At 48.2% G+C, this 25,260-nt stretch overlaps 1 protein-coding gene across 2 annotated transcripts in view; it reads right to left on the reverse strand.

The window, feature by feature from the left end:
• NCKIPSD (NCK interacting protein with SH3 domain) overlaps positions 1-25,260 on the reverse strand; it is a 49,308-nt gene that overhangs the window by 2,526 nt on the left and 21,522 nt on the right. For both annotated transcript variants that reach the window (XM_054280840.1, XM_054280841.1), the window contains 10 exons: positions 24,892-25,004; positions 23,948-24,149; positions 19,524-19,611; positions 16,809-17,434; positions 11,600-11,770; positions 10,385-10,471; positions 8,881-9,019; positions 4,540-4,620; positions 3,207-3,335; positions 1,323-1,415 (listed from right to left, as the gene is read on the reverse strand). In XM_054280840.1, the coding sequence (XP_054136815.1) occupies positions 1,323-1,415; positions 3,207-3,335; positions 4,540-4,620; positions 8,881-9,019; positions 10,385-10,471; positions 11,600-11,770; positions 16,809-17,434; positions 19,524-19,611; positions 23,948-24,149; positions 24,892-25,004 (1,729 nt within the window). The remainder of the gene's footprint in view (positions 1-1,322; positions 1,416-3,206; positions 3,336-4,539; positions 4,621-8,880; positions 9,020-10,384; positions 10,472-11,599; positions 11,771-16,808; positions 17,435-19,523; positions 19,612-23,947; positions 24,150-24,891; positions 25,005-25,260) is intronic.

Consider the following 25,260-nt stretch of genomic DNA (forward strand, 5'->3'; position numbering starts at 1 on the left):
TTTGGTGCTCAAAGAGGTGAAATCAGGATGGCAGCTCTGCAGGCTACCCAGATGAGAGCAAACTCATTATGATGAGCATTAATCACTGTTTATGTTTCACTGACCCTCCCAGGTGAAAGCACATTAGTACACTGCCTCTCAGTATCTCCCATTTTTACTCAACAGCCACCACTCATTTTCTCCCTGGTTTATTAAGAGGGGTCCAATAACCCCCCCTGAAAAGCCCATGAGAGCCTGTACCAAAAACAAGCTTTCACCAGAGACCAGGCTAGTACTGTTCCAGAAGCAAGAAAAGAAACACTTCCAAGTTGAAATGAGCCACCACATCCTGTTCTCTTGCAAAACACATCCCTGCAGACTGCAAGAGGGGCTCTGGGCCATGGCAGCTCCTCCAGCAGTTGTCAGGAAGGCGGGCAAAACAGAAGCATCTTCATTAGGTTGTGGCCCCTCCCTTTCTTCTCCCAGCTCCTCACTGTAAGGTGATCTCTGCAGGGAATCTGGCAGGAAAAGGGCTAAACAAAGGCTTTGGGAGGAGGCCAGACAGAAGAGCACCGAGGTGCCTGCTGCCCTCAAGCTGATATAGTGTGGAGACAGTGATTTGCAGCCCCAAAGAGAACTAAAGCTAGAGTAAGATGAGCTGCATGCATCACAGGGTGGGTTATTTCCAACAGCTCAACAAAATGATTTCTCTCAGGCAGCAAAGCTCCTGTGCTCCAGAAGGTATTAGCAATACAACAGTGGCCTGCAGCACAGGCTGAAAGGCCTGGCACCACTCTTCCTGCAGAGATCTCCAGCGTTCCAGCAATCTGCTCTGCAGCAGCTCTACAACTACACTGGATTTCACTCCATGCTTGAAGCAGACACAAGGCTAATTCTCTGCTGGCAATTCAGAAATGGAAAGTTCCACTCCAAGCAGCGTTTCTGAAGACAAAAGCTTCCTCTGCATCTGTCCCCCAGGGCAGATGTTTGCCAGCACAGACAGAGGTTTCTATGCCAGCACACACTGAGTCCTCTGCCTGTCCAAGGACAGAAGTGGCCCAGGACCAGCTTTCCTCCCAGACAAGAGCTTGCCCATGGCAGCTGGTCCATGCTCTGAGATGGAGCTGATCTGACACAGAAGTATGGAAATGGCAGCTCCTCCTCAGCAATGCAGACTGTCACCCTCACAAACTCACCAGGCAGCAGCACAGCACAGCCTGAGCTGCCAGCTCCTCATTCACCTGCACCCCTGACATCCCACCCTGTAAGAGCATGGCCATGTCTCCCCAGGGATCTTTGTGCACTCCCTGCCAGGCATGCAGCAGTGCCACACACACTCTCACCTCCTCTGTTCAGCAGCAGCAGCAGCTTCTCTGTGAAAGTCTTCACGTTGGAGTGTTTGCTTATTGTAGTCATGATCACACTGTGTTCTGGAACTAAAGAAAAAACCTGTTCAGCATCTCCCTTTTTTCCTGAAGACCCTGGTGATAAAAACACACAATGGGAGGCCCCTACTTCACATCAGTACTCTGGGGTGCTTTGGGGAACCACAGTCTATGAGGGCTACAAAAAGTTTCAGGCCACAGAGTGGGTGGGCATGGAGAGAGAAGGTGAAATAAATCTGGAAACAGCACATGAAACACTTGCAACTTGGTGCCTTCTCCATATATCTGATTCATGTGTGGGTTCCCAACTTGCCAGCCAAAGACTGGGAAAATACCTTGCAAAGGCTTTATGTTGTCAAACATTACCTCTGCTCACAGCCCTCTGCAGCCAAGGGCTCCATTCTTTGGTACCTTCTTCCTTCCTACCAGCAGTGCCCTTCTGGAACTTAGAGTTTTATGAGTTCTCTTAAGAAGGGTCCCAGGAGCATCCCAGAAAAGTTCTTCCCAGCACTCAGCACTGTGCTGTGCAAGGGCACAGGCTGAAGACTTCTAGGAACTGTCCCCTTGCCTGGTCTGGGAGTGATTTGCTGTAAAATACATTTATCCCAGCAGAGCTTTAGTGTGTGTGAGTGTGCACACTCAATCACAGCTCAGTGTGGCTATTTCTGTGGCCTGTAATATTTCACAGGCTGCAGAGTGTTTCAGGATCCTGAAGGCCATCAATATAATATGCATTTAGGAGAGTTTTTGAACTAGTGCTGTACGACTGAACTGCATGATAGATGAATCTTGCAGACATAGGGATAAAAATTCAATCCACCAATAAGCAATGTGAACATCATTTAACATTTTCTTAGCATCAGAGAACGAGTCACTGCTCTCAGCTATGCCCCAGGTGGGCAATAATCCCCAGAAACACACTGCCTGTCATGCATTCCTGCCTAATTACAGCAAGGATATGGGTAACTGTGGGAAGGGGTAATGAATGCAGGCAGCAGAGATATACTTAGTCAGTTTCTGTGCACTCAACTTTCACAGGAAATTAGAAACATTTTAATGACACACAACCCAAAAGAACAGGTAAATTACTGGACATACTGTTGCTGCTTTATCTTCCCCTCTCTCCAAAAAATCAAGGATAATGTCATGAAGTAGATCAAGGGTAAGTAATTAACTAAAGACAATTGGAGCAACAGGAGACTGGGTTAAGGAATGGCCTCTCTTAGCAGGATCTGGAACTACATTCCAGTCTTCCAATGGGCTTCAAAATGTGCAGGCAGAGAGAAGGAGGATGCTCTTCCCTAAGGACCTGATCTGCTGTCTGTCCTCATGGAGCTCAGCAGGGCAGGGAGGAGAGAGAACAAGGGCAAAGAGGGGAGAGCACATCTCAGGCCAATGCTGAAGGGTCCGGCCTCAACAGCTTGGCACAGTGTGGACAGGGAAGCAGAAGCTTTGCCAAGACCCGCAGAAGGCAGAGGACTTTTGTTGTGAGTTAGTATTGAGAAATGCCCACTGAAGCATCTTCTCTCCCAGGTCACTCATGCCTATAAATTAACCCCACTCATGCTCTGCAAGTACACCCCAACAACTCTTTTGACTGGGCACTGTGGAAGCCCAGTGACAAATCCACTGAGCTGCCCAGGGTGCTGGGCAGGGGCTCTCAGACCATTTTTTCCTCTAGGGTTTTGCACTACATTTAAACACAGCGCAGTGCCAGAGACTAGGAAAGCTGGTTGGTGGTTACAGCACCATCAAGACCCACTAAGATTCTCCCTCCCCATTTTTCACACTCTCACTGCAGACCACTGAAATGCTGCCAAGGCAGAGCAGCAGCAGTTCAACCTGGAATGTGGAGATTGAAGGCCAGAAGGACGTTGACAAATAAGTCAGGCAGCTGGTCAGTGGTGTCCGAGGGCAGCCCGTCCTCAATCACATCCAGCAGGAACTGCACAAACTGAGAGTTGAGATGTTCTGCACAAGGACAAAGGGGAGTTTACAGCACAGTGGAAAAAACCAAGCAACAAGGGACCATCCAAGCCACTTCTCTGTTCTTTTATGCTTAAAGACCATTAGTGTCAGCCTCTGGGGAATGATGGGCTCTTCAAGTGGACTAGACAGAGCACTGAAGCATCTTTGTGTGAGACACAGTGCAGGGGATTGCTGAAATTTGCTACCCTAAATGGCAATTTTTTTGAGCAAACAAACCACCAAATCCTGCTCTAGCTGTTGCAGAAACAATGTTAGCAGTGAAGGCTTCAAGGTAGGAAGACATTGGCATTCTTGACCACTGGTTCAGTTAATCTCTTTTAAAAAACCCCTAATAACCTAGATCATTAGTAATAACCCAGTTTTCAATTCAGCTATTAGGAAAGCTCAGGAGCTCATGCAAATAAGTCCACCTGCAGGAAATAACTGCCAGGGTTACACAAGGAGAGATAAACAGGAGGTGTAGAGGTGCATTCCAGTTTCTACTGCACCACTTTTAATCTTGGACAGGTTTACCCAGGGTTAAGGTAAAGCTGCTGACAAGATATTTATAAAAATCTCTACTGCATTTCTAGGAAAATTAAGTCCAGAATTTCCCAAATATGAAATAGCTGTGGGAAGAAGTGGGCAGGGCTTTCTGGCTGAAATGAAAGGACAGAGAATAAAACAGGGAGAATATCTGCACTTTGTAATTAACCACAATACCCTTAATCATCTCCACTTTCCCTAAGAGCCTGAACTACAGAGAGCTGCACTATCCTGCTAGAAGAGAGACCAGAAAGAGGCCACATTATGCAGCTGACAGCCTTAGTGGGTGTTTGTGTACGGATCTGGGATCTCGGCCTCATCAGCAGACAGTCTCCAAAGCAAGTAAGAGGTATGTGCTTTCACACAGGCCAGAGGTAAAACAAAATGCCACTTAGTCACAGGGATGGGCAAATCCATGTTGCCTGCAGCATGGCATTCAGTCCACCACTGCTCTAACCCAGATTTGTGCTGCTCTTTGGAAATCTGGCACCTCAGCCCTGTGCTTCAGCCAGGCTCTACTGATAAAGAACAGACCCTACTCTTGGTGGGCTTCCACTGAGCTGTCCCTGGCCTTGGCCATCAGGAGAAGTCCCTTCCCCATGTCTGCCAGCATGCCCAGACATCCCATCACCAGCTCTGCCATGAGCACAACCACTCTTACCATAGTGGTGATATGGCAGGGGCTCCCCCATGGAGAACATCATGGCCAGCACCAGGGCAGAGTAACACATCTTCTGATGATCTGCAAGGCAAAGGTCCTGGCATTAGCTCTTCTGAGGATGTGAAACCTTTCCCCAGCTGCAGCTGGGAATCACACACTTCACACAGGCATGTAACACTCCTCATTCCTGTACTGACTGAGCAGTAAGGGTGTTTGTCCCCATTTTAGCACAGCACACGCCTTCTGTGCCGTGTGTTTCCAAAGCAATTTAAAAATAATCATAACAAGAGTCCTCTATTTTTTCCCCTCTACTTCAGAGGATCTGGGCAAACTTGAGCTGAATAATTAAAAACCTCCCCTGCACAGTCCCAGGACACATCCCATAGTTATGTAATTATTGAACCCAGAAAAAGCATCCATCTGGCCAGCTCAAAATACTGCCTGTTCCAACCAACACCACCCCCAGACAGACATGCTGCTTGTTACCATCTCTGCACTGCTCTACTTTTGCTACCTCAGCTCTGCCTGAAGGTATAAAAGGTCCCTGGGGAGAGCAGATCACTGCTCAGGCTGTGCATCTGCCCACCTCCCAGGCCACACATCTCCAGCACTGATACATCCCACAGCCTCCCAGCCCAACACAATTTTTGCTGGCAGCAGCTATATGTGAATGCTCCAAAGAACCCCTGCCAGTGTCTTTCCTGAATTTTAATTAATGGATACCTCTCAATAGATATTTGAAGAAAAAAAAAAAAGTCATCAAATAGAATCTGTGCCCTCATCAAATGTACCCTCTGTCCAGTTCAGCAAGTCTGAAGGCAATAGGAAAATGAGTATTATTTAGGTTACCACATGTACTGGCTAAATAAAGTTCAGCTACATCTGCCAGAAAGAGCCCTGGGGCACAAGGAAACTGAAGGTGTAATTATGAAAAACTGACCAAAGCTACTTTTCATCAGAGGAGAAAAAGGCCCCTTCAATCTATGGTGCTTTTCCTGGCCATACTGCTGCCCTGCACAATACACACCTGTTCAGTGCTCCCTCCAAACCCTTCAAGATATTTCACTTCTCCATGCACAAAGCCACCATCTCTAAGCCTCTGCACCCTGCACTTGGGCTTTGACTGCTCAGGCTGATGCCTTCAATGTCACCACTTACTCCTCACTTGGCCAAAGGACCTGCGACACTTGGCAGCTCTCAGGTTTACTGTCAGCATGGGGGAAAATGCTATGGAGTCACTCCAGCCCCATGCCCCCTGCAAAGGCAGCTCTGTCAGCAAAGCCTCTCCACTCCAAGCACACTCACACTGTCACAGCTCCACACGATGCCTCACATTTCCATCAGCAAGTACTTGGAGTAAAAATAGATCATTTGCAGCTTAACCAGATACTACAGTATGAACAAGATTAAGAGTTTGTAGACCATGTGGCAGCAAAGGAAGGCTGAAAACTGCTGTTTACTCTCTGTAAACAGAGAGGGAGGATATTCAATGACTTCAATATAATTCATACTGCTTATATAAGAAGTACTCAGCTATAAGGTGACAGTAATGCCAGAGCAGACTGTAGCAGAAAAGGGATCTGACAAACTGTTCACCACATGATTTCTTCATTCTTCCCTCCATGGCTACAGGAGCTGGGTCTCAGAGGCAGGACACTGCAGTAGGGAGACACAGGGAGCTGCTGTTTTCATGTTCCTAAAAAGGCTTTCTTTTGTCAATAAAATATTTTCTCTCATCACATCAGGAGCAATGAAATAAAGTAAGAGCCAGAAGCCAGTGATAAACGTGGCAGTAGCAAATATGGAGGAACAGACTAGAGATGGGAGGGAAGAGTGTAGTTTTATACCTCCTTGGTCCATCTGCCATTAACTGAGGTCCATTCATCTTGGCTGACAGTAGTCCACATGACTAGGAGGCAAATCTTGTTGTATTTCCCTACAGATGACAAATCAAAGAATGCTGAAACCAGCCAGAAACCAGAACTTGGGGCAAATCCAGATGACCCCAGAACACTCACACTGCATAGGCTCTACAAGTTTTTGGGAGTGTCCCAGCTGCAGCAGCACAAGACTCCAAGACTCACCATGCTGAAGAGCAGAGTAACTGTCAGTCAAAACACAGCTTCTGGGTTTTACCTTACAGAGCAGCACCAGTGGCTGTCAGAAATTAGACAGTATCAATGCAGCTCTCCTGAAGCAGAGGGACTGCTGACAACAGACTGAAAAGCATCACTGAAGCAGCCACGACAGGTGGGAGAGATACAGCTGTTTGCTTACCAGCCTGCATTGCTGAAAACTACTGAGATAGTGGTGAGAAACTGCAATCATGTATAATGTAAAAGCATTTCTCACAGGCCTTTGAAAACCTTGCTTCCACCTTCTAAACACAGCAGTGTGAAATGTGGGCACTGGAAGCAGACACAATTGTCTGTGACTGAGGGGAGGAGAGCCTGACAGCTGACTTGCATGCAAACTGTGCTGCAACAAGGGAGAAAGTCATGACTACAGACTGGATTATCCCTGTCTGTTTTCTTTGGAATTGTTCTGGCTAATTCTGTCTTGCTGTGGCTTATTATAAGGTGTTCTAACATGGATAGATGTGCAGGCCAGCTGCAGCAGAGGGAAGAAGCTGCCCAGAAGCAGTAAGACCCAAGCATCTGCAGAAGAACTGGCCAGCAGCCAACCTGCCTGCATCAGTCCCAGGGTAAAGCCCTTCTCACCAAAGGCACCCAGCATCCACAGCCAGAGCTGCTGCCCCAGCTGCTCTGCAATAACAAGCCAGGAAGGATCCCCCAGAGCTGCTGCAGCCAGTTCCAGCTCCCCAGCTGTATAGTGTTGGCACTGACTGCCCTGGCTGCAGTCACCCACAGGAGGGATTAGCTATTCCACAGCATGTCATGGATCAGCTGCTAGTCCCCAGTTTTTAGTACCAAAATAAGCTCAAGTCATTCTAGGATTCAAGGTCATGTTTTCACACAAGCTTGCCATTTGCTGGCAGCACATGAAGCAGTAAAGCACCAGCATGGCAGGAGGGAACTTCTAATGCCCTGAAACACCTCTGAAGGACAGACACATTCAGGCCAAGGATGGTTACCCCCCTGCAGCCCCACTGTGAAGGCTGGGAGGACTGGATGATGCACAGATGCCATTGCACAAGTGCCTGCCATAAAGCTTAGCCCAAGGAAAGCAGCACAGGATGAGAACACTGATTTGTGAGGCTCCTGTATCCATCCACACAGTGGTCTGTCAGCAAAGGAGGAGCAGCTTTTCACCCTCCAACTGGACCACCTTACAGCAAGGAGGGAAAAAATCCTCACCTTGAGATGATGCTAGGGAAAGGGAAATGCTGCAGAGCTGCAGGACAGCAGCTCAGAGGACACAGTAGAGCCACTCCTCAACCACTTCCACTGCCCTACTTTTAGGACCCCAAAGCAGAGCTAAGACTTGCTATGAGACAGGCCTGCTCCAGCCTAAGTGCTCCCTGGAGATCAGCAGAGGTGTGCAGAAGTCACACAGGTCAGAGCTCAAAGCTCTACACCCACCAAGAGGCTGAAAAAGCTGTGACTGTCCAAGACCAGGCATGTGGGGGGAGCTGGAAGCTAACTCCAAGAGAGTATTACTACATATTCACCTTACTCTTAGGCTTTTTCCCAGCATGTGCTTCTGGCTGCCCAGAAATAAAGGACACCGGGCTAAGCAGGAGCGCTGAGGGCACAAAGGATATCCCTGTTAGTAGCAGGGACAGGTCATCCTAACAAATGGAGGAGGGTGAAGTAGAAGGAACATGAGGGCAAAGCCTGAGTATGGAAAGCAAAGAGCTGGGAAATCCTGGGCCATGGCACTATCCTGCAGAGGACCAGGACTGCAATGCCAACAACAGCTCTACCATCTCTCTTGGCACAGTGGTGGAGAGAAGGCCTTTTCCTTTAACCAGCACACACCTCACTCACCACAGTGAAACACCACAAAAAATTGGGTACAGAACACTGGAAAAAACTCTTTAAGACATTGCAGACATCTTCCTTGAGATCTTCAAGTGTCTCTTGTCAGCATTATGAAACAAAACTGGAACAACTCAAAACGTGTTTTAAGGCATCTACAAGAAGTGACACAGATCATTCATGGCACGTTCAAGAGCTGGAGGGCCTGGCACCATCGGACTGAAACATCCTTTCCTGTGCATTCCCAGTGTTACAGAGGTAATAACCTGAATAACTTCAGAACCAGACACCACCCCCCAGGCATGTGGAGCAGCCAGGCAATGGGGGGCCATGCTGCTGCTGCAAATCCTGTGATGGGAGCACACATGCCAGGGCTGTGGGAGCAGCAGCTCTGGCTCACCCTGTGTGTGGGTCTGCATGTCCCGGGCCAGCTCCATGGGCAGCACAGAATTCACCAGCGTGGAGATCACAGCAGCATCCAGGTTGCACATGGCTCCAAAGCACTTCAGCAGCAGCAGGCGCAGGGGCACCCTGTGTTCCTGCAAAACCAAGTGCTTACATCAAACCGTGTCCTGAGGAGGGCTCACTGAGGCAGAGACACAGCTTCTACAAGTTCCTGTTGTTGGGAAGCCACAGACCTCCCCAGGGAGACATGAACCCAGAAGGTCTAAAAGCTTTTAGCAACAGTACAGGAATCACTTTACAATAATGTTCACAACTGGGCTGGCTACAGGTTGTTGGCCTGTGTGATCAGAGGGCATGTGGCAGCCAGAGCTCAGATCTGAGATCCATATCATCCACTAAATCTGGTAACACACCAACAAGCCATACCTGTCCCCAGCAAAGAGACTGAATGTGCTGGGCAGCCAGGATTCTCTGAGCATGTTAAGGTTTTGTGAACACTGCTCTCATTAAGGTTTCATGACAAGGTAACATTTGCAAGCTCTCTTCAGAAAGTTTTGGGACATGCAAGGATTCCAGCAAAGATGATGCTCAGCCTGCACCCCCCATGCAGGAGCTCTGATGCTGAGGTAACCTGCATACTCCACCCCCAGCCAACAGCTCCAGGGTTCGAGAACACAAGAGAGCCAAGCCCTGGCACTGGGCATGACAGCAGCCAGGACAGGACACCCAACTGCTCCTTACCTGGTCAGGCTTCCTTGGAATTGTGGTCAGAGAGGAGCAGGCAGTGAAAGTCAGCAGGCTCTGAATGCCCAGCCTGCCTTCCTGCTCTCAGCTATGCCACAGCCCCCTGATGCTGAGATCTGGGTTCAGACACACAAGGGCTGGGTAAAAGCAAAATGCCACAAGACTTGATGTACTGTAGCTGGGGACTTGGGGACAAGATGGGGACACGTTTTCTACTCCCACAGAGTCCTACAACAGAACTTTCCAGGAAGGAGAGGGGCAAAGCAGCACTATATAAGTGTTTAGGGCAAAACTTCCATTTCTTCCTCTAAACTGATTTCCTTCCCCACTCCCAAGGCTTCTACTCATTACCTACTTTCCTAACCAAAGTTATTTACTAATGCACAGGGGTGCATCAATTTAAAGAAGAGCAATCACAGCCTGTCAGATCTCCCAAGACATCCTCTGAATTCCTTCCTCTAGACAGCAGTGATGCCAATGCTGTCCCTCAATGGGCCAGTAAAAGCAGCAAGCTTTACCCTTGTCAAGTGCCAGCTATTGCTCCAAAGTCTACAGCACCCTCTGCTCTTCCACACAGCTTTCATGCACAGCATTGACATGGCCAGCACTCAAAAGGGACATGCTACAGTTTCAGTGAGACCACAGAACTGCCCTATCCAAGGGAAACATCTTAAATACATTCATTGTACCAACCCTGCTCTTCTGCATCTTCACGGAAATCTTAAAGAGACATTTGGTGCATTCTGCCACCTTACCATCTGATAATAGGCCACAAGGGACAGCACAGATTCAAACTCATTCTTCTTGCACATTTTCTTGCAAACTTCTGGGTCTGCATCTGTCTGGAAGAAGGAATTGACAGGTAACCCAGTGACACATCAAAGCAGAAGGTGCCTGTGCAGGGACCTCGAGGGAGTCCACTTGCTATCAGATCTCAGTATCCCCAATATCTCACAAAGAAACTGAAGGCAGAGCACAGGTCAAGAACCACCACCTTTCACCATCAAAGTGGATTCTTGAGAAATGCCTCTGCCATACAGCATGTCTCAGACTGAAAACATCTAAAACACAACCCAAACAGCACCTGATTGAGGGCATCCCACAGTTACACAGGGCAGCTCCAGCACTGCTCCCATCCTGAGAAGGACATCTTCTCCCTCCCCTAAGTTAGGGGGAAATGGTTGCACAAAATCCCACTGCCTTGCAGCCCACAGCAAGGCAGCACAGGCTGTATGCAGAGTGACAAAGACCCTGGCATTTATTACAGAAAATGTGCCTGTTTTCTGCAGAACTGGAGAGGACTATACAATAGTGTCAGAGCAAACCCCTAACACAGACCATGTCACTGCACTGAGGGCAGCTCCCCAATAATCCCTGGACACAGAGGGCCTTGTACAAACTAGTGAGAGTGCTGGGACAGTAATCCCACTGCTGCTCACCATGGCATGTTCCTCTCCTGTATGCAGAGATAAGTGAGATGATTTATACTTTCTCACAAAAATTTAAAGCTCACTTTCAAGGCAACCAAAGAATGTTCTTTGCATTTGATGAGCTTAACCCCACAGGTACCTCCCAGCAATGGAGGATATCTTAAGTGGAAGATGTTTTAAATGGGCTTAGGAGTGCAACAACCCTCACCAGAGACTTCCAGGTTTTCTGTGGCAGGTTGGGTATTTTGGAGGTGAAGGTTTATATCCCCTTGTGATAGGTAAATACCAAAACTACCATGAACAGCTCAGTAACGCTTTTCAGAACAGCTCTGTAAGGTGGAATGGAGAGTAAAGGCAGCTCAAGAGCACTGCAGAGCCCACAGAGAAGGACAGGGCTTACTGACACTAAAGGATGCACAAGAGACCTGTGCCCCCAAAACAGCAGATCCAGCGGCAACACAGGGGTGAAGGAGGTCAAAAAAAGGAACTTCACCAGCACTGCCTGCTCTGGTCTGCCTGAGAAGAGAGGGATTTACTCACCAGGATGCGAAGCAGCTCCTCCAGGTAGCAGCAGATGACATTCTCATCCTCGTAGAGGGCCCAGCTGCGCTGCTGAGCATCGTCCTTGTGCCTGGCCAGATCGGCAAAGATCACCTCCAGCCGCTGCTCATCGTGGCAGATCTGGCCCGAGGGCAGCCCTGCACTCAGGTTCTGCACAAGAGCAAAACCCCTGGTTAGTGGGGCCCTGACAGCTGGCTCTTGTTTGGGTGCCTGTTCCCTGCAATCTTGTCTCACAACTGGCAGCTGACCTCATTCAGTCAAGAGCTGGCAGTATAAAACCAGGAAGTTTATGACACATGTTATTTCAGATCTCATACTTTTGGAGCCTCTACCCTCCATAGATTCTGGAAATCATCCTGAGAATGGGAAAAGCCAAACCAGCCCAGTATGGGCCAGGACCACTGCCAGGCAGCAGCTGAGCACCCCCAGTGAAACAGACATGTCCTGGACAGGAGACCACCACACTGCACAGCTGCCTCGAGGCAGGAGAAGTTCCCCCTGCTGCCCACTCCCTCCAGCCTGAAAGGGACAGATCTGCCTTCAATTCTTAGCTCTTGGCACTTGTGTGGTGCTCTCCATGCCAGCTGCTCTAGGCCTGGATCCTCTGCTGCAAGAACAGGAACCAATTCATCATGGGCTGCTTTGGTTTTCATTCTGAACAGCAGAGCTCCACTGTTCACCACAGCTCTGAAGTGTGTGGCCACCCAGCAAACCTTACTGCACACAGTCCATTCTCCAGCTGCTGTCAACTGCATCCCCACCACTTCTGCCTCACACACAAACCTTGCCATGAAGGTCTCACTCTTCAGTTGCCTTTCCTTTGCTCTTCCTCTCCTTCAAGAAAGAGGGGAGTGGCAAGGGTGCATTTAACCCACCTGAACAGCCGCTGTGCTCTGGCATTTAGGATAAGCCTCTAGGACCTAAGTATATCACATGAATCACTTGGTTTCCTGAAAGCAAGGCAAGAAGGGGGGTTCAGTACATGGAACTGAGCTGATCACAGGTGAGGTGCCCAGGCACTATTAAGAGAGGTAAGGACTAATTTGTGAAAGAGCTTAAATTATATACTCAAGAGTTTGGCAGCAGTGACAACAAGCAGCAGATCAGTGAGGTGGAAGAGAACCAAGCTGAGAAATTCAAACAGGGAAAACCCACTCACTGAGACCAAATTCCTAAAAATTTTTGGATGAGGCTGTCTTACCACATGCAGCAACAAGTCATGATCACTCAGTGAGGAAAGCCCTTTACAACTTACCAGCCAGGAACCTGGAACCTCAGAGAAGTCTTAGTCCTTCCAGCAGGCTGGCTGTGCAGGCAGGGACACAAGCCCTTAGGCAGACTTCACTTTGGGAGCAGAGCAGATAGATTTTGTACAGAGACACAGCCCATGTCTTGTGCCAGCTGTGACACCTGCACATGGATGGCCAAGTGCAGGAGCTGCACCCCTCCTGCCTATCCCCACCCTCCTGCCCTCTCTGGGGAAACCACTCCATGTTTAACAGTAATGTCTTGCCTGCTTTATTAGAGACAGACTTGTTAGTCATTTGCTTTGGGATATGAACTAATTTAGGACTTCAAGTCCATGCTTCAGTCATAAAATAAAGATATTTTCCTGTTGCTGCTTCTTATATAACTTTTGTCAGGCAGGTAATGAAGGAAGAAGCATGCAGGTTTAACACAAGCCTCTGTCCACACTTGAAATTTTGGGAAGCTGTGGGTGGCCTAGCAGAAAAGCAGGTAGCCAGCTGTAAGAGAGCACAACAGCTTTCAGGAGCTAAGTACAAGCATGAGAATTTCCCTCTGAATGGTGATTTATCAGAAGCAAATACATTAAGAGACTCACTTCACCTTGCCATCCCCCTGCTTCTCCTTAGGAGGACCTACAGCACTGCAGGGTCACCTGCCTGTCCTCAAGGGTCCCAGCTCCCTGGGAGAGGGTTCTCCATTATGTGCCTTACATCCTTCTCACCACAGCACTCCAGGGCCAGTCCTACTTCAATCCACTGCTGGGACTCTTTTTGGATGACCATTTTAATGAGTATTCATTTTAATGACCCCTCTACTCAGCATCTTACCACTAATCTACTTTCTCCAATCCTTCATCTGCAGCCCTTAATGACTCCACTGAGCATCAGGCTTGGATGGACTTGGATGAGATCAATCCATTAACAAGCTATTCCATCTGACCATGTAACAACACCTCACACTGTCTCAGTGCACTTTCAGCACCATTCTCAGCCCTCCCAGCACCAGGATCAGGTCTCTGCTTATTGAACATCTTGGCAGCTACTACAACATGCAGCATCATCATATGGCCATTTCCAGGAATCTGCTGGAGGTTTAAGCAGAAGGAGGTTTCAGTATTTCTAACAATGCCACTTTGCATTATCTTGCTGATTCAAATAATTCCCTGCCCCCAGCCCAGCAGAACAAGCTGCTACAGGGATTTCATTCTTCCTGAGCAGCCCAAAATCATTTTGGGAACTTTATCCTACCCACACTGCTCAGAGGTGGCCACATCTGCCATGCAAACCCAGCTGCTGTCCTGCCCTGCCCATTTCTTCTTTTCTCCTGCCTCCCTCCCCCCATATCCCACCAGCAAGTGCAGTGTCCAAATTTCCAACGAGCTCCCATGAAGGCCAGCTCCAGTTTAGACAGTCACTGCAATGCTGCCTTTGAAAAGAGGTTTCAGTCCCTTTGTGCATCTTACCCAGTCACTGTGACAATTATCAGGAGCTAACTCATGGACAAGAAGAGGCCAGGCCAGATGCTGACACAGGGAAGCCAACCTGGCAGGTTTGCTCCTGCAGATCCCAAATAGTATGGTACCTCTGAAGTATCTTTCCTAAGGAGTGAGCTCCTCAGCACCCTCCTTGTCTCTGCTGCTCCCCCATCTTAGCCTTACATCACCTCTCAAGAAGCAGCAGCAGGATGCTGTCCCAGCATCTTTTATTCTCTAAAAAAACCCACATGCCTGTACAGACTCCACTGCTGGAGGAACAGCAAGGTAAATAAGATAGAAGTACTATTCAACCTTCAGAAGGCACTGGGGATAGAGAGGTCAGGGATTCTGGAATTGATTTAGTAAACCAGTGAGCTGACTTTAAATTAAGACTGGAAAATAATAGAAAGGATATAACTAATTAAAGAACATGATACAAAAGATTGAAGCAGGTATGGTATCTACTATGAGCACACCAAAGCTTTAAATCAAAGCTGATATCTCACTCTGTTTTAGGGAGTAGAAGAAAAACCTTGAAAAATATGCAAGAGATGAGTTACCATGTATTTGCATGGATTGGGAAGTAGAGGGATTTCAGAAGCTACAAATTAAAGAAAAAAATTCCTTGACCTAGAACTGACAACTCAGCAACAATTCTACACAGAAACCCCTGAGACTGTGGAATGATTTGGTATCATGAACAACACAAAGTCAACAATAATAATTTGTACCACTAAACCACACTAGTGGAGCTGCAGCAGTGCAGCCACCCCACAAGCACACGTGCCCACCCTTCCAGCTGTCAGAGCTAGTCCAGTCTCCCACACCAGGTGAACAACCTCACCTGGGACCAGGCCCCCACATATCAGCAGAGCTGTATCATCTGGCTGGGACACTGAGAAAAAATGCACACCACATCCACAACATTCACACCTGAGCACTGTGCAAGCCCATCCAGGCTCTCCTCCTGAAAGCAGTACTGCTCAAAATAGGTATGATGAGGTATTATGAGATGGGAGAGACTCTTCTGCTGTGTCTCCATGTATTACTGATCATTTTAAAATCCCACAGATGTCCTGGATGACAGATATCATATCAGTTACCAGAAGATCCATACTACTCCCTGCATCAGCATCACCTTCTTCCCATCCTTTTCAGGCTGGTCTGCAGCAATGGCCATGAAATTGAGGCTTTCAAATCCCTTCTGCAGAAACTTAGCACTAAATAATTTCTGTGGAATTAAGCTTATTGTATCCTGAGTACAGGTGTGAATGATGAAAACAATATTCAAATTTTGGACAAGGCGCAAATATCTGAAAACTGAACTTCTCAGCATGCAAGACAGAGCCAGAACATTTGCTTGAACCAGCTAAATTTTTTTGCTGAATCTAGATCACACATTGACAGGGCATTGTTATTGGAGAAGGAAGCAATTAACTACTGGGTTATGGCCACAGAGACTTGATGATTGCTTATAGGGCCCTCTATTCAGTACAAACAGTCAGCCAGATTACGATTTGATGTAAAATTTGAACGTCATTAGTTTTCCATATTCAAACGCCTCCAAACAGTTCATTATAATCTTGCTATTAGCAATGGAATTCCAATCTTACAAGTTTGTATGATGTGCACTCCTCAGGGCTGCACTGAGCAAGTGGGAGCTGAAATTTATTATCCCTCCAGCTAAAGCAGAGGACTGCCCAGGTGCACTTCACCATTCCAATGACTGATGCAGAAGGAGAAAGACAGGATTATTTTGACATAAGGTTTACTTAGAACAAGCTCAAGATAATGCTCCAACTCAAGGCTATGTTGTACATCTGCAGCTCATCTGGGGAATAAACTCACATGTTTCCCACTTCTCTGTGACCGTGGTCACAAGGGTTTTCAGGATGAGAGAGAGATGAGAGTGTTGATTCCATGATCAGAAGGCTTGATTTATTATTTTATGATATATATATAACATTATGACTATACTAAAAGGAATAGAAGGGAAAGTTCTCAGAAGGCTAGCTAAGCTGAGAATAGAGAAGAATGATAACAAAGGAGCTCTCTCCGACTCTGTCTTGGAGAGTGCTCGGTCTTTGATTGGCCATTAATTGTAAACATCTAAGATGGGCCAATCACAGGTGCACCTGTTGCATTCCACAGCAGCAGATAACCATTGTTTACATTCTTTTTCTGGGGCCTCAGCTTCCCAGAAGGGAAATTCTTAAAGAAAGGGTTTTTATGAAAAGATGTCTGCGACACTTCTCTGCTAACAGTACTGGGACCTGGCTTAAAACATTTAAACCCCTGGTTCCCCTGGCTGGATGTTTACCCCCATCTAGCACCTTTCCATTTGGGATCTCACTGCATTTCTCATCCCAAACATGAGGAGCTCGCTGAGCTCATGACACCTTATCCTTACCCTCTGATGCTCAGAGGTGGTGAGCAGCATCCCCACTCCAGCCTGACACACATTACCTTACTCTCCACCACGGAGATGAGGATCTGCTCCATGATGCTGCTGGTGGCGGGGACCGAGGTCTGGATGTGGCCGATGACGATGCCAATGGCCACGCGGGACAGCTCGTAGCTCAGGTGGGTGTTCCTGCGCACCAGCTCGATCAGTTCCGCACCGATTGTCTTGGGCACCGAGGCCACCAGGCCACCGGCCTCTGCAGACAGCGACTCCACCCCAGCTCCCTTCTTATCCTCCAGGCAGAGGTTGCTGAAGGCATCCAGGCTTGCAGGGGGGGCTGGGGCAGTTTTCTTTCCCTGAGAAGTCTTCTCCCCATCCACATTGTGGGACCTGTGGGTCCCCCCTTCGCCTGGCGGAGCTGGGGCGTTCCTCTTGGACTGGGGAGATTTGCTGGTATCCTTTGGGGAAGTGCCGTACCGGGAGTGGGAGACGGAGCCGCTGTCCAGGTTGCGGGTGATGGTGGTGTGCACGCTCCGGCTGGGGACGGGGGGCGGCGTGTTGGCAGGACTGGAGGTGGCTGTGGGGAGAGCGCTCTCGGACACAGAAGAAGCGGTGTACAAGGTATCCAGGGATGTCGTGCTTATAGAGGAGGCACTAGAAGCTGACCCAGGAATAATTTCAACAGCATCTGAAAGGGGACAATTAAACATGCCTTAGCAACGGCATCAAAGGAAAAGAGAAAAACCCCAAATTGCTACAGCACAGTCCATTAAAAGGCTCATTGTGCATTCGACCAGAGCAGTTTAACTCCTCTTCCTGCCTCACTTATCTCAAAGCAAAAATTGTACCAGTTCTCTCTGGAGCATTCCCACACAATCACCTCTTTAGAAAGGGGAAAGCTCCTCTGCTGAGATGAATACCCTTCAAAGGGCTTAGTGTTTTACACAGGGGAAGGGAAGGCGAGATGGACAGAACTAAGGGACAGAAAAGTCTTTTCCCCCTGGGTTAGGCTTTTTCTGTGTTAAGGATGTAAGCCCTCACTTTTGAAAGATGGTGCCTCAGAACTGCAAGACACAGAAGGCTTCACACACAAGCCTGCACCTCCCTCTTGCACTGACAGTGGAGGAAACACTTGACTGAAAACCTCTTTAGTCCCTTCCTTTCAGCACTCTCCCAACATTTGTTCACGAGCCCTGCAGCCCTGCTGGTACCCACTGATTTCACTAGCCTCCACACTATCTGCTCTACTGTATTTCTCCCCCCACCTCTAGCTTTGACTAGCTCTAGCAGCGGGAGTCCCACTTTCCAAGGGAAAAAATCCACAACAAGCAAAGAGATATTAAGATTTTTCTTTCCTTTAGTCTGGTCTTATGTATAGTTTTGGTTAATCTTATCCATTAGTTTCTAGAGGGCAGAAATGTACCCGAGTTCTTCCCTGACTATGAAAACAATTGCTTGGACAACCAGTGGGTTAGCTGGGGTTCCCAAGAGCAGCTGGTGTTAGTGCTGGAAGAGAAGGAGCTGTTCTCCATGGGGAGCTCAGAAGGTTGTTACACACACACATGCCAAAAGGAAGGAGCAGTGGGACTGATGTGAAATGCCTTGCTGCCCTTCCACAGGCAACTCCAACCCTTCCTGCTCCATCAGTGCTTGGAGCCCTCCACCAGTCCATCCACCACTGCTCCCAAAGTAAACACCACCTGGGCAGAAAAACTGGGCCCTTCACACCCACACAGGTTCAGCATCCCCCTTTTTCTTCCTCCTCACAGAGGATCATTCATGACTCATAGCTCCCCCTATGCTTCATTAAGTAATGAGTTGAAGGAAACTGACCTTTGCAAACTCCCACCACTCCTGTGAAAAATGGCTCAATACCATTAAGCACCATTAAGGAAGCTGGTGCCAGCCCCAGGTCTCAATTACCTGCAAGTCAATAGCTCTGCCCTGCTCCACACAAGGGGACATGAGTGGGCTTGAGATGGGCTGAGTGTCACCAATGGCAGCACTGTCACAGCACAGCAGAGCACTTGGGCAAGCTGGCAGCAAGTCAGAAGGATAAGCATTACTCTGTCAGCCCAACCACACTGCAGATGGAGAAGCTCCAGCCCTGACCCCATGGTCCTGCCCTCAAGTGTTTCTCACTAGCTGCTCCTCTGCCTGTGGGCAGCACATAGGCAGATGTGTCCCTGGTATTATTACTGCTCCTTACAGGCACCACACACTGAATTAATGGAAATCCAACCACTGTACAAAGAAAGTGCTCAGCAGACTGGGAGTTGAGACTGCATTAAAAGCCAGTGAGATCCCCTGGTAAAGTATCACACGCTGCACTGCAAGAGAACGCTCCCTCTGCCTTGTTGGGAGACAGCCATGGTGTCTGTGGGAGAAAAAGCACCTTAAACCACTGACTCAGTGCACTAGCCAGGCTAGCCACATAAGCAGGCAGAGAGTTGCTCCTTGGAGAGCCACAGGCACTGAAGGAGCAGGGGGATGCTGTACCTGGTACCCACCCACAAGCTGCTCAGACCCTCCCAAATCAGAACAGGCTTGAAGGAGCACTGGTCACCAGCCCAGGACCACTAGCATTAAAACCTATAGGAATCAAGCTGTATACATTTGATAGATATATCTGTAAAGATAAAAACCGTAACCAGAATTATTAGGGAATGGATGAGGATGCTCATGTAAGCACAAAGCAGAAGCACTCAGGCCCCATGGCTGTTACATCACCCAGTGTCTGCTTCATGCCCAATACCTGGAGAGCAGCTTGTCCTTACTTTTAATGGGAGCAGCAATCTGTGTGTTCTTGCGCTTCTCTGGAGGTGGGGGGGTGACAGGAGCAGCACGGTGAGCCTGTGGTTGGATCTGTAAGGAGAGATTGCAGGGCAATCAAAGGAGGTTTACAATAAAGATATTCTCTTTATGAAGGCTTCTTTCTCACGTGCATGTGTAGATTTGTCCTTACATCTCTCTTGTCATTTGGGGCACTTTTCTCAGGAGGACAGATGCTAATGGGCAGCCCCCCAGAAGAACAAAGCAGGACTCAAACTGACTTCATCCCCTCCCTGTGACAGGCAAAGCAGCCCTTGTTTAATTGCTGTGTTCAGAAGCACATGGCACATATGTCGTGTAGACCTGTCAAGCATTTACTCCTCCTTTATTCCAAATGCAATCCCACACACTTACCATGTCTCCACATTACTCTCAATAGCTCCACAGAGGCTGCAAACAGAGTGTGTATTTACACACTCTTCTGGAGAGATCCATTACATCAGCTACAAATACCCTTGCAGAAAGACAAAGCCAAGGACTGGAAAACTCGTAAATGCTTTTTCCATGCTTTCAAAGTTATTTCTGCTCATGCAGGGAGAAAATATGGTCTGACCCTCGGTGCAATACTATGCTACCTATAGCAAGACACACTGGGAAAAGCTTTGCATTAACTCTCCACATCTGGGGATTCTTGTGCAAGTCTCTTCTTCTAGGACTGCCAAGCCAGCAGTGTACAAGCCCCAGACCCAGACACCTACACTCACCTTTTCCTGTCAGATCTAAACCCTATGATCACCAATATCACATTCACCTACATTTACTCCACTGAGGTGCAGCCTCAGGGTTAACCTCTGATCAGCAGAGCATCACTGAACACAGCAGCCAAGCTAGGTGGGAGCACATGGCATCACTATACCAGTCCCCACAGCCCAGCAGCTCAGGGCCAGGACTCTTAGGACTGCTGGGATTCAGAGCCTGCTGCCTCAAATGTGCCTCTGCTTTTATGGGATATTGCAATCACTGTCTGTGGCCAAGCCTCCTAGGGGAGCACAGGGAGGGAAAGGAGGTGATGGCCTGAATGCCTTGGGTAATGTGGCTTTCAACCATTTGGAATCTACAATGACGTTCAGTCCACCACAAGTGAAAATTTTCCAAGTTTGTTTAGCCCCAGAAAAGATATTTTTCTGTGCCCTGTCATTGTTGAATAAACCTATATAAACACCACTGAGGGCACAGAGCTCCGCCACTCTGCCATCCCAGAGTGAAAATCTGAGACAGGCCCCTGAAGGGTCTCTATCTTACATTAGCTCAGCAGAAACAGAATGAGAAATGTATTTTTTCCCCCCAGATCCAGAAAGGGCAAAAACTTCATCTGAAATGGGAGCAAAGATATTCCTATAAATAGAACACCTTCAAAAGCCACCTCAAATATTCACAACTCCATGCCAAAAGCTGACAATGTGCTCACAGCCCGTGTCTAGATCCACTAGACAAGTGAAGACAGCAGTTTGCACAAAGACTTTTAAAAAAGCATCTCTTAGTCCCTTTCCCACCCAACAACAAATACATCCAACCTTATACCATGCCATATAAAAAGTCACTTTACAAGTGCCTTCAGCCAGTGAATTAGCACAAGGCACTGCTGCAGACCCCCTGCCTGCACACTCTGCTCCTGTCAATCCACCCCACATTGTTCTCTGGGTGAAATGCTATCCAGTACTTGCATACAGCTTCAAAAATTATGTGTTGGTCCAAAAAGAGACTGCACAGCTGAGAGAGGTCAAGCAGATCAGGAGGGGTCTCTGCATTGCCATGGTTGGCAGGCTGGCCCCAAATCCAGAAAGCTCAGCTGTGCTAAAAGCAGAGCCCTGTCTGCAGAGTGCTGGAGCTGAGAGCACGAGTTGGAGCTGCTTGGCATGGCACAGCCACCATTACTGGGGCAGTGGGATTTAGCAGCCAGGCAGGCTCAGAGCTTAGGGCACATGCATGACATTGTTTGGAGATAGCGAGGGCTGGGTCATTCTGGAGTATTTCCACGGCTTCCAAATTTATCCCACAAGTTTAACAGTTATTACAGGCTAGTGCTTAAATTAATAGATGTACAGACAATGCTAGCTCAGCCCCTGCCAGTTTAGGCAGCCACACACCGCAGTACAAGCGGCTGCAAGAAGAACATGAAGCATCACAGGAATTTCCCTGTGCTTGCCTGAGCTGCATGATCAGGAGCTGTGAGGAGTAACCAATGGCCATCCCCTCCCTCCACCCCACATCCTAACCACTACCTGGGGCCAACAGGAGGATGGACAACACCAAAACCCCCAAAGGAAAACCTCCCTCCTCTGCAAGGTGACCATGCAGGAGTCCTTGAAGTTCAGATCCCACCTCTCCAGAGGAGAAAAGATGAGAGACTTTACCAAAGGTTTAAAGAGAAGCAACTGCACTTGTGTTGAAACTCTCCCTTTCCCCGGGCCTCTATTAGGGCACTGTGAACTTCCTCAAAACCACAGATTTTACACATCTGCTGCCTGTCCTTTACGCTTCTGCAAGGACTGATAGCAGGCTGTGCTCCCTGTGCTGCTCAAAAACAAGAGCTGACTTTACCACAACACTCTCATTCCCTTTGCAGCCAAGCAGGCAGAGAACATCACCACTCTGACTCCTGGGAGCAATGTTATTACAGTAGTACCCTTTAAACAAAATAATAAAACAATAAACCAAATTAACAATCTCCCACCCACCACCTCCTCCAGGCAAACTCTGCCAAGCCAGACACACTGGTCTGTAGCAAAGGTTTCTGGAGATGAGCATCACAAACTCACTGAGCATGCACAAATGCAGCAGACTGACTAAAATACTCCAAGAGCCCAACCTCCCCCCTTGGCAGCTGGTATGGCAGCAGCCCCAGCCTCCCACCTTATGCTGACTGGGGAGGAGATGAAGCACAAATGCCCTCACCAACTACTGCAGCCAGTTCAGTCCTGAGAGCAAAACCACTGAGAGGAAATCTCAAATTTTGCTTAGGTTTTCAGATGCAAACAGTAAATGCACTTGAAAATCCCAAGCTATGAAAAGCACATGCCAAGACCTCTGCTCCTCTGGAGCTAGTGAGAAAGTTTAGATTTCAGTGGGTCTCCTCTTAGGCTCCTGCATAACCAGTGGAAGAAAGCAATGCTGCTTCCTCCACTTTGTATTTTCAAAGCGCTCAGGAAATCCACTGAGCTGCTAAAATCTCAAGGAGCCCTTTCAGCACAGGGCTAAGCTGGAAGCTCTTCAACTGCATCCTCAGTGCCACCCAGACAGAAACAGTTCTTTGTCAGCCAAGGAAATTTGTCTTCCTCCTTTTTGGCAAGCAACCAAACCACAGACCAGATAAAGACAGGGAATCAGCATGGAGAATGGGCTGTAAGGTGCCCCCTTTGCTTAGCCCATAATGTACAGGCTTCAGAATGGAGCTAGCTTGACTGCCAAAGAACAGAAATGAATGCTGAGGAGAAAAATGGGATTTGTAAGAATTGCTGTGTTCAGCCAGAGTGAACCAGAGCTGCCTTTCATCTCCCCAAACTCACAGTTCTTCAAGTGTAAAACAAGCCTCATATGCTAGGGGTGACAGCAGATCAGTGCCTTATAAACACAATACCTCCAAACACTCAGTCCAGAGAGATGAAGAAAAATTACAGTGCATGTGTTCATCTGTAGGAGGAATAAAATGCTCATCCTTGCTTGGTGCCTTTAGCCCTAAGATCCAGCTACACCTACACAGGGAAATCTGGCACATCATTCATCCCCAACAGCCACAGCCCCATCCTGGGCTGCTACTTTGAAGCCTCACTGACGCCACACTGTAACCTTGGAACTGCGTGTCACCGAGATAAAAAAAGATCTGCTTTAAATCTTATTTCCTGCAATTTGCCTTTAATTCATCATGATAAGCAACCTTCAGACAAAGCAGGATCTTTGGGGGTTTTTTTGGCTTTTTGTTTTGTTTTGAGTAGTATAAATAGGCAGCCACAGCAGACAAAATGCTTAAGGACTAATGATCTTGTGCAGACATAACAAGGAGGAAATGAAGCAGTGCTGAGTGCTTGGAGGGAACTCTCCTGCTCATGTCAAAACTGCTTTTCAAAGCATTCTCCAAGGAGCCTGCAACTCTTTTAGAAAGTTGCCAAGAGATAGTCACACAGTACAAAGTGGATTTCGCATGTTACCATAAAGCCATGGACCCTCAAGGATTCCAAAAAGCATGACAAGTGAAAATGGCAGAGGGACTGTTCCAGATTTCTTAGACAACAACACTTCACACTGCAGTAATCCCAGGCCAGCAGCACAAACACCTGATTTGTAACTTCATCTGCCAAGGCAGTTTATTCACCAGGACAAGAACCATCACAGCACCAAAGGAGGAAGCCAGCACGCCTCCAGCCCCTGTTACCTGGTAGAGACCTTCATCCTCCGCCTCGAACTCGGTGTTGGGGAGGCTGTGGTGCCGCTCGTAGCCGGTCCTGCACACCCCGTTGGGCTGCCGGGACACATCCAGGTGGTGGTCACTGGAGGACTGGGTCATCACTGTCCCCTGGGGGGTGGGGGAGTGGCTCTTGCGGGACACAGTCTCCTTCCTGTGATGGATCAGCTTTCTGAAACGGAATGATGACATCAGGAAGGGCAAAGCTCAAGGGAGTGACCACGCTGCAACACTGAAATTATTTTTTAATGATTTATTGCTTTTGGGCTATATATACCAGAATGGGCTACATTACTCTAAACACCAGCTCCAGTTTCATTAACAACTAAGGAAGCACTTCTGGGGGAGGAAGGAAGAGGCTTTGCAAAAGCCCATAATTTATTCATCAGTTCACTGGAGAAAAATGCCTCTTCCTCGGGGGAGAGTCACGTATTGCATTGCAAGCTTCAGAAATTGCCTGCACTTTAGAATTGCTGTTCAACCGAGATTAAACCAGCATGCCTCAGCACAGAGGCTGAGGTGTCAGAGAAAACAAAAATTCTCCTCACAAGCAATTATTTGAGAATGTATTAAAGACCTTGTGTCACATGCCAAAAACCTCTACAATTCCTGGCTGGTAAAGCAGAGAAAATGCAGCCAGAAAGGTTTTGGATTTCTCCTCCAAGCCTACAGTGTGGCTGAGAATCTCCTCTTCTTGGCATGCACAGAGAGAGAGGAGCAAGGCCAAAGCTCTCCTTTGCTGGACACAGCTGCCAGGAGGAGCAGCAGCAGCTCAAACGCTGGGAAGTTCTCCGAGTGCAGCAGCACTTTGAGGAACAGAGGCTCAAACCAACAACATCCAACATCCCCATGGACAGAGTGACACTGCGACTACCCTCCATCTGCCAGCTCTGCCAGGTGCCCATCATACTTACTGGAGGACATCTCTCTGCTCCAGGTTGTATTTCCCCCCATTCTTCATGGCTGCATTGTGCACAGCCTCAATGGCACGGTCAATGGACTGCAGAACCACATCCTGCTCCAGCACCTGAAAAACAACATCCAACATGTTACTGTGCCCTTCAGCCGAGGTTCTTTTGCACCAGGGGTTATGGCAGGAGAGACCACAGTACAGTAAACTCCCAGAGTTTATGTTTGGGAAAGAAAGTCACTGTTACAAGCACCAAAGTCCAATGATTCCTACAGGGAGACCAGAGACAAAGCTTCAGGACCATGCAGCAACCTTGAATATTAAGCCTGCTTCAGGGAGGTTTTGAGATCCCACTGCAAAGCCAAGTTTATCC

Source organism: Melozone crissalis, unplaced genomic scaffold (assembly GCF_028551555.1).
Source record: "Melozone crissalis strain CALT ecotype California unplaced genomic scaffold, PUWL_Pcris_2 ptg000029l_1, whole genome shotgun sequence".
Classification (NCBI taxonomy): Eukaryota; Metazoa; Chordata; class Aves; order Passeriformes; family Passerellidae; genus Melozone; species Melozone crissalis.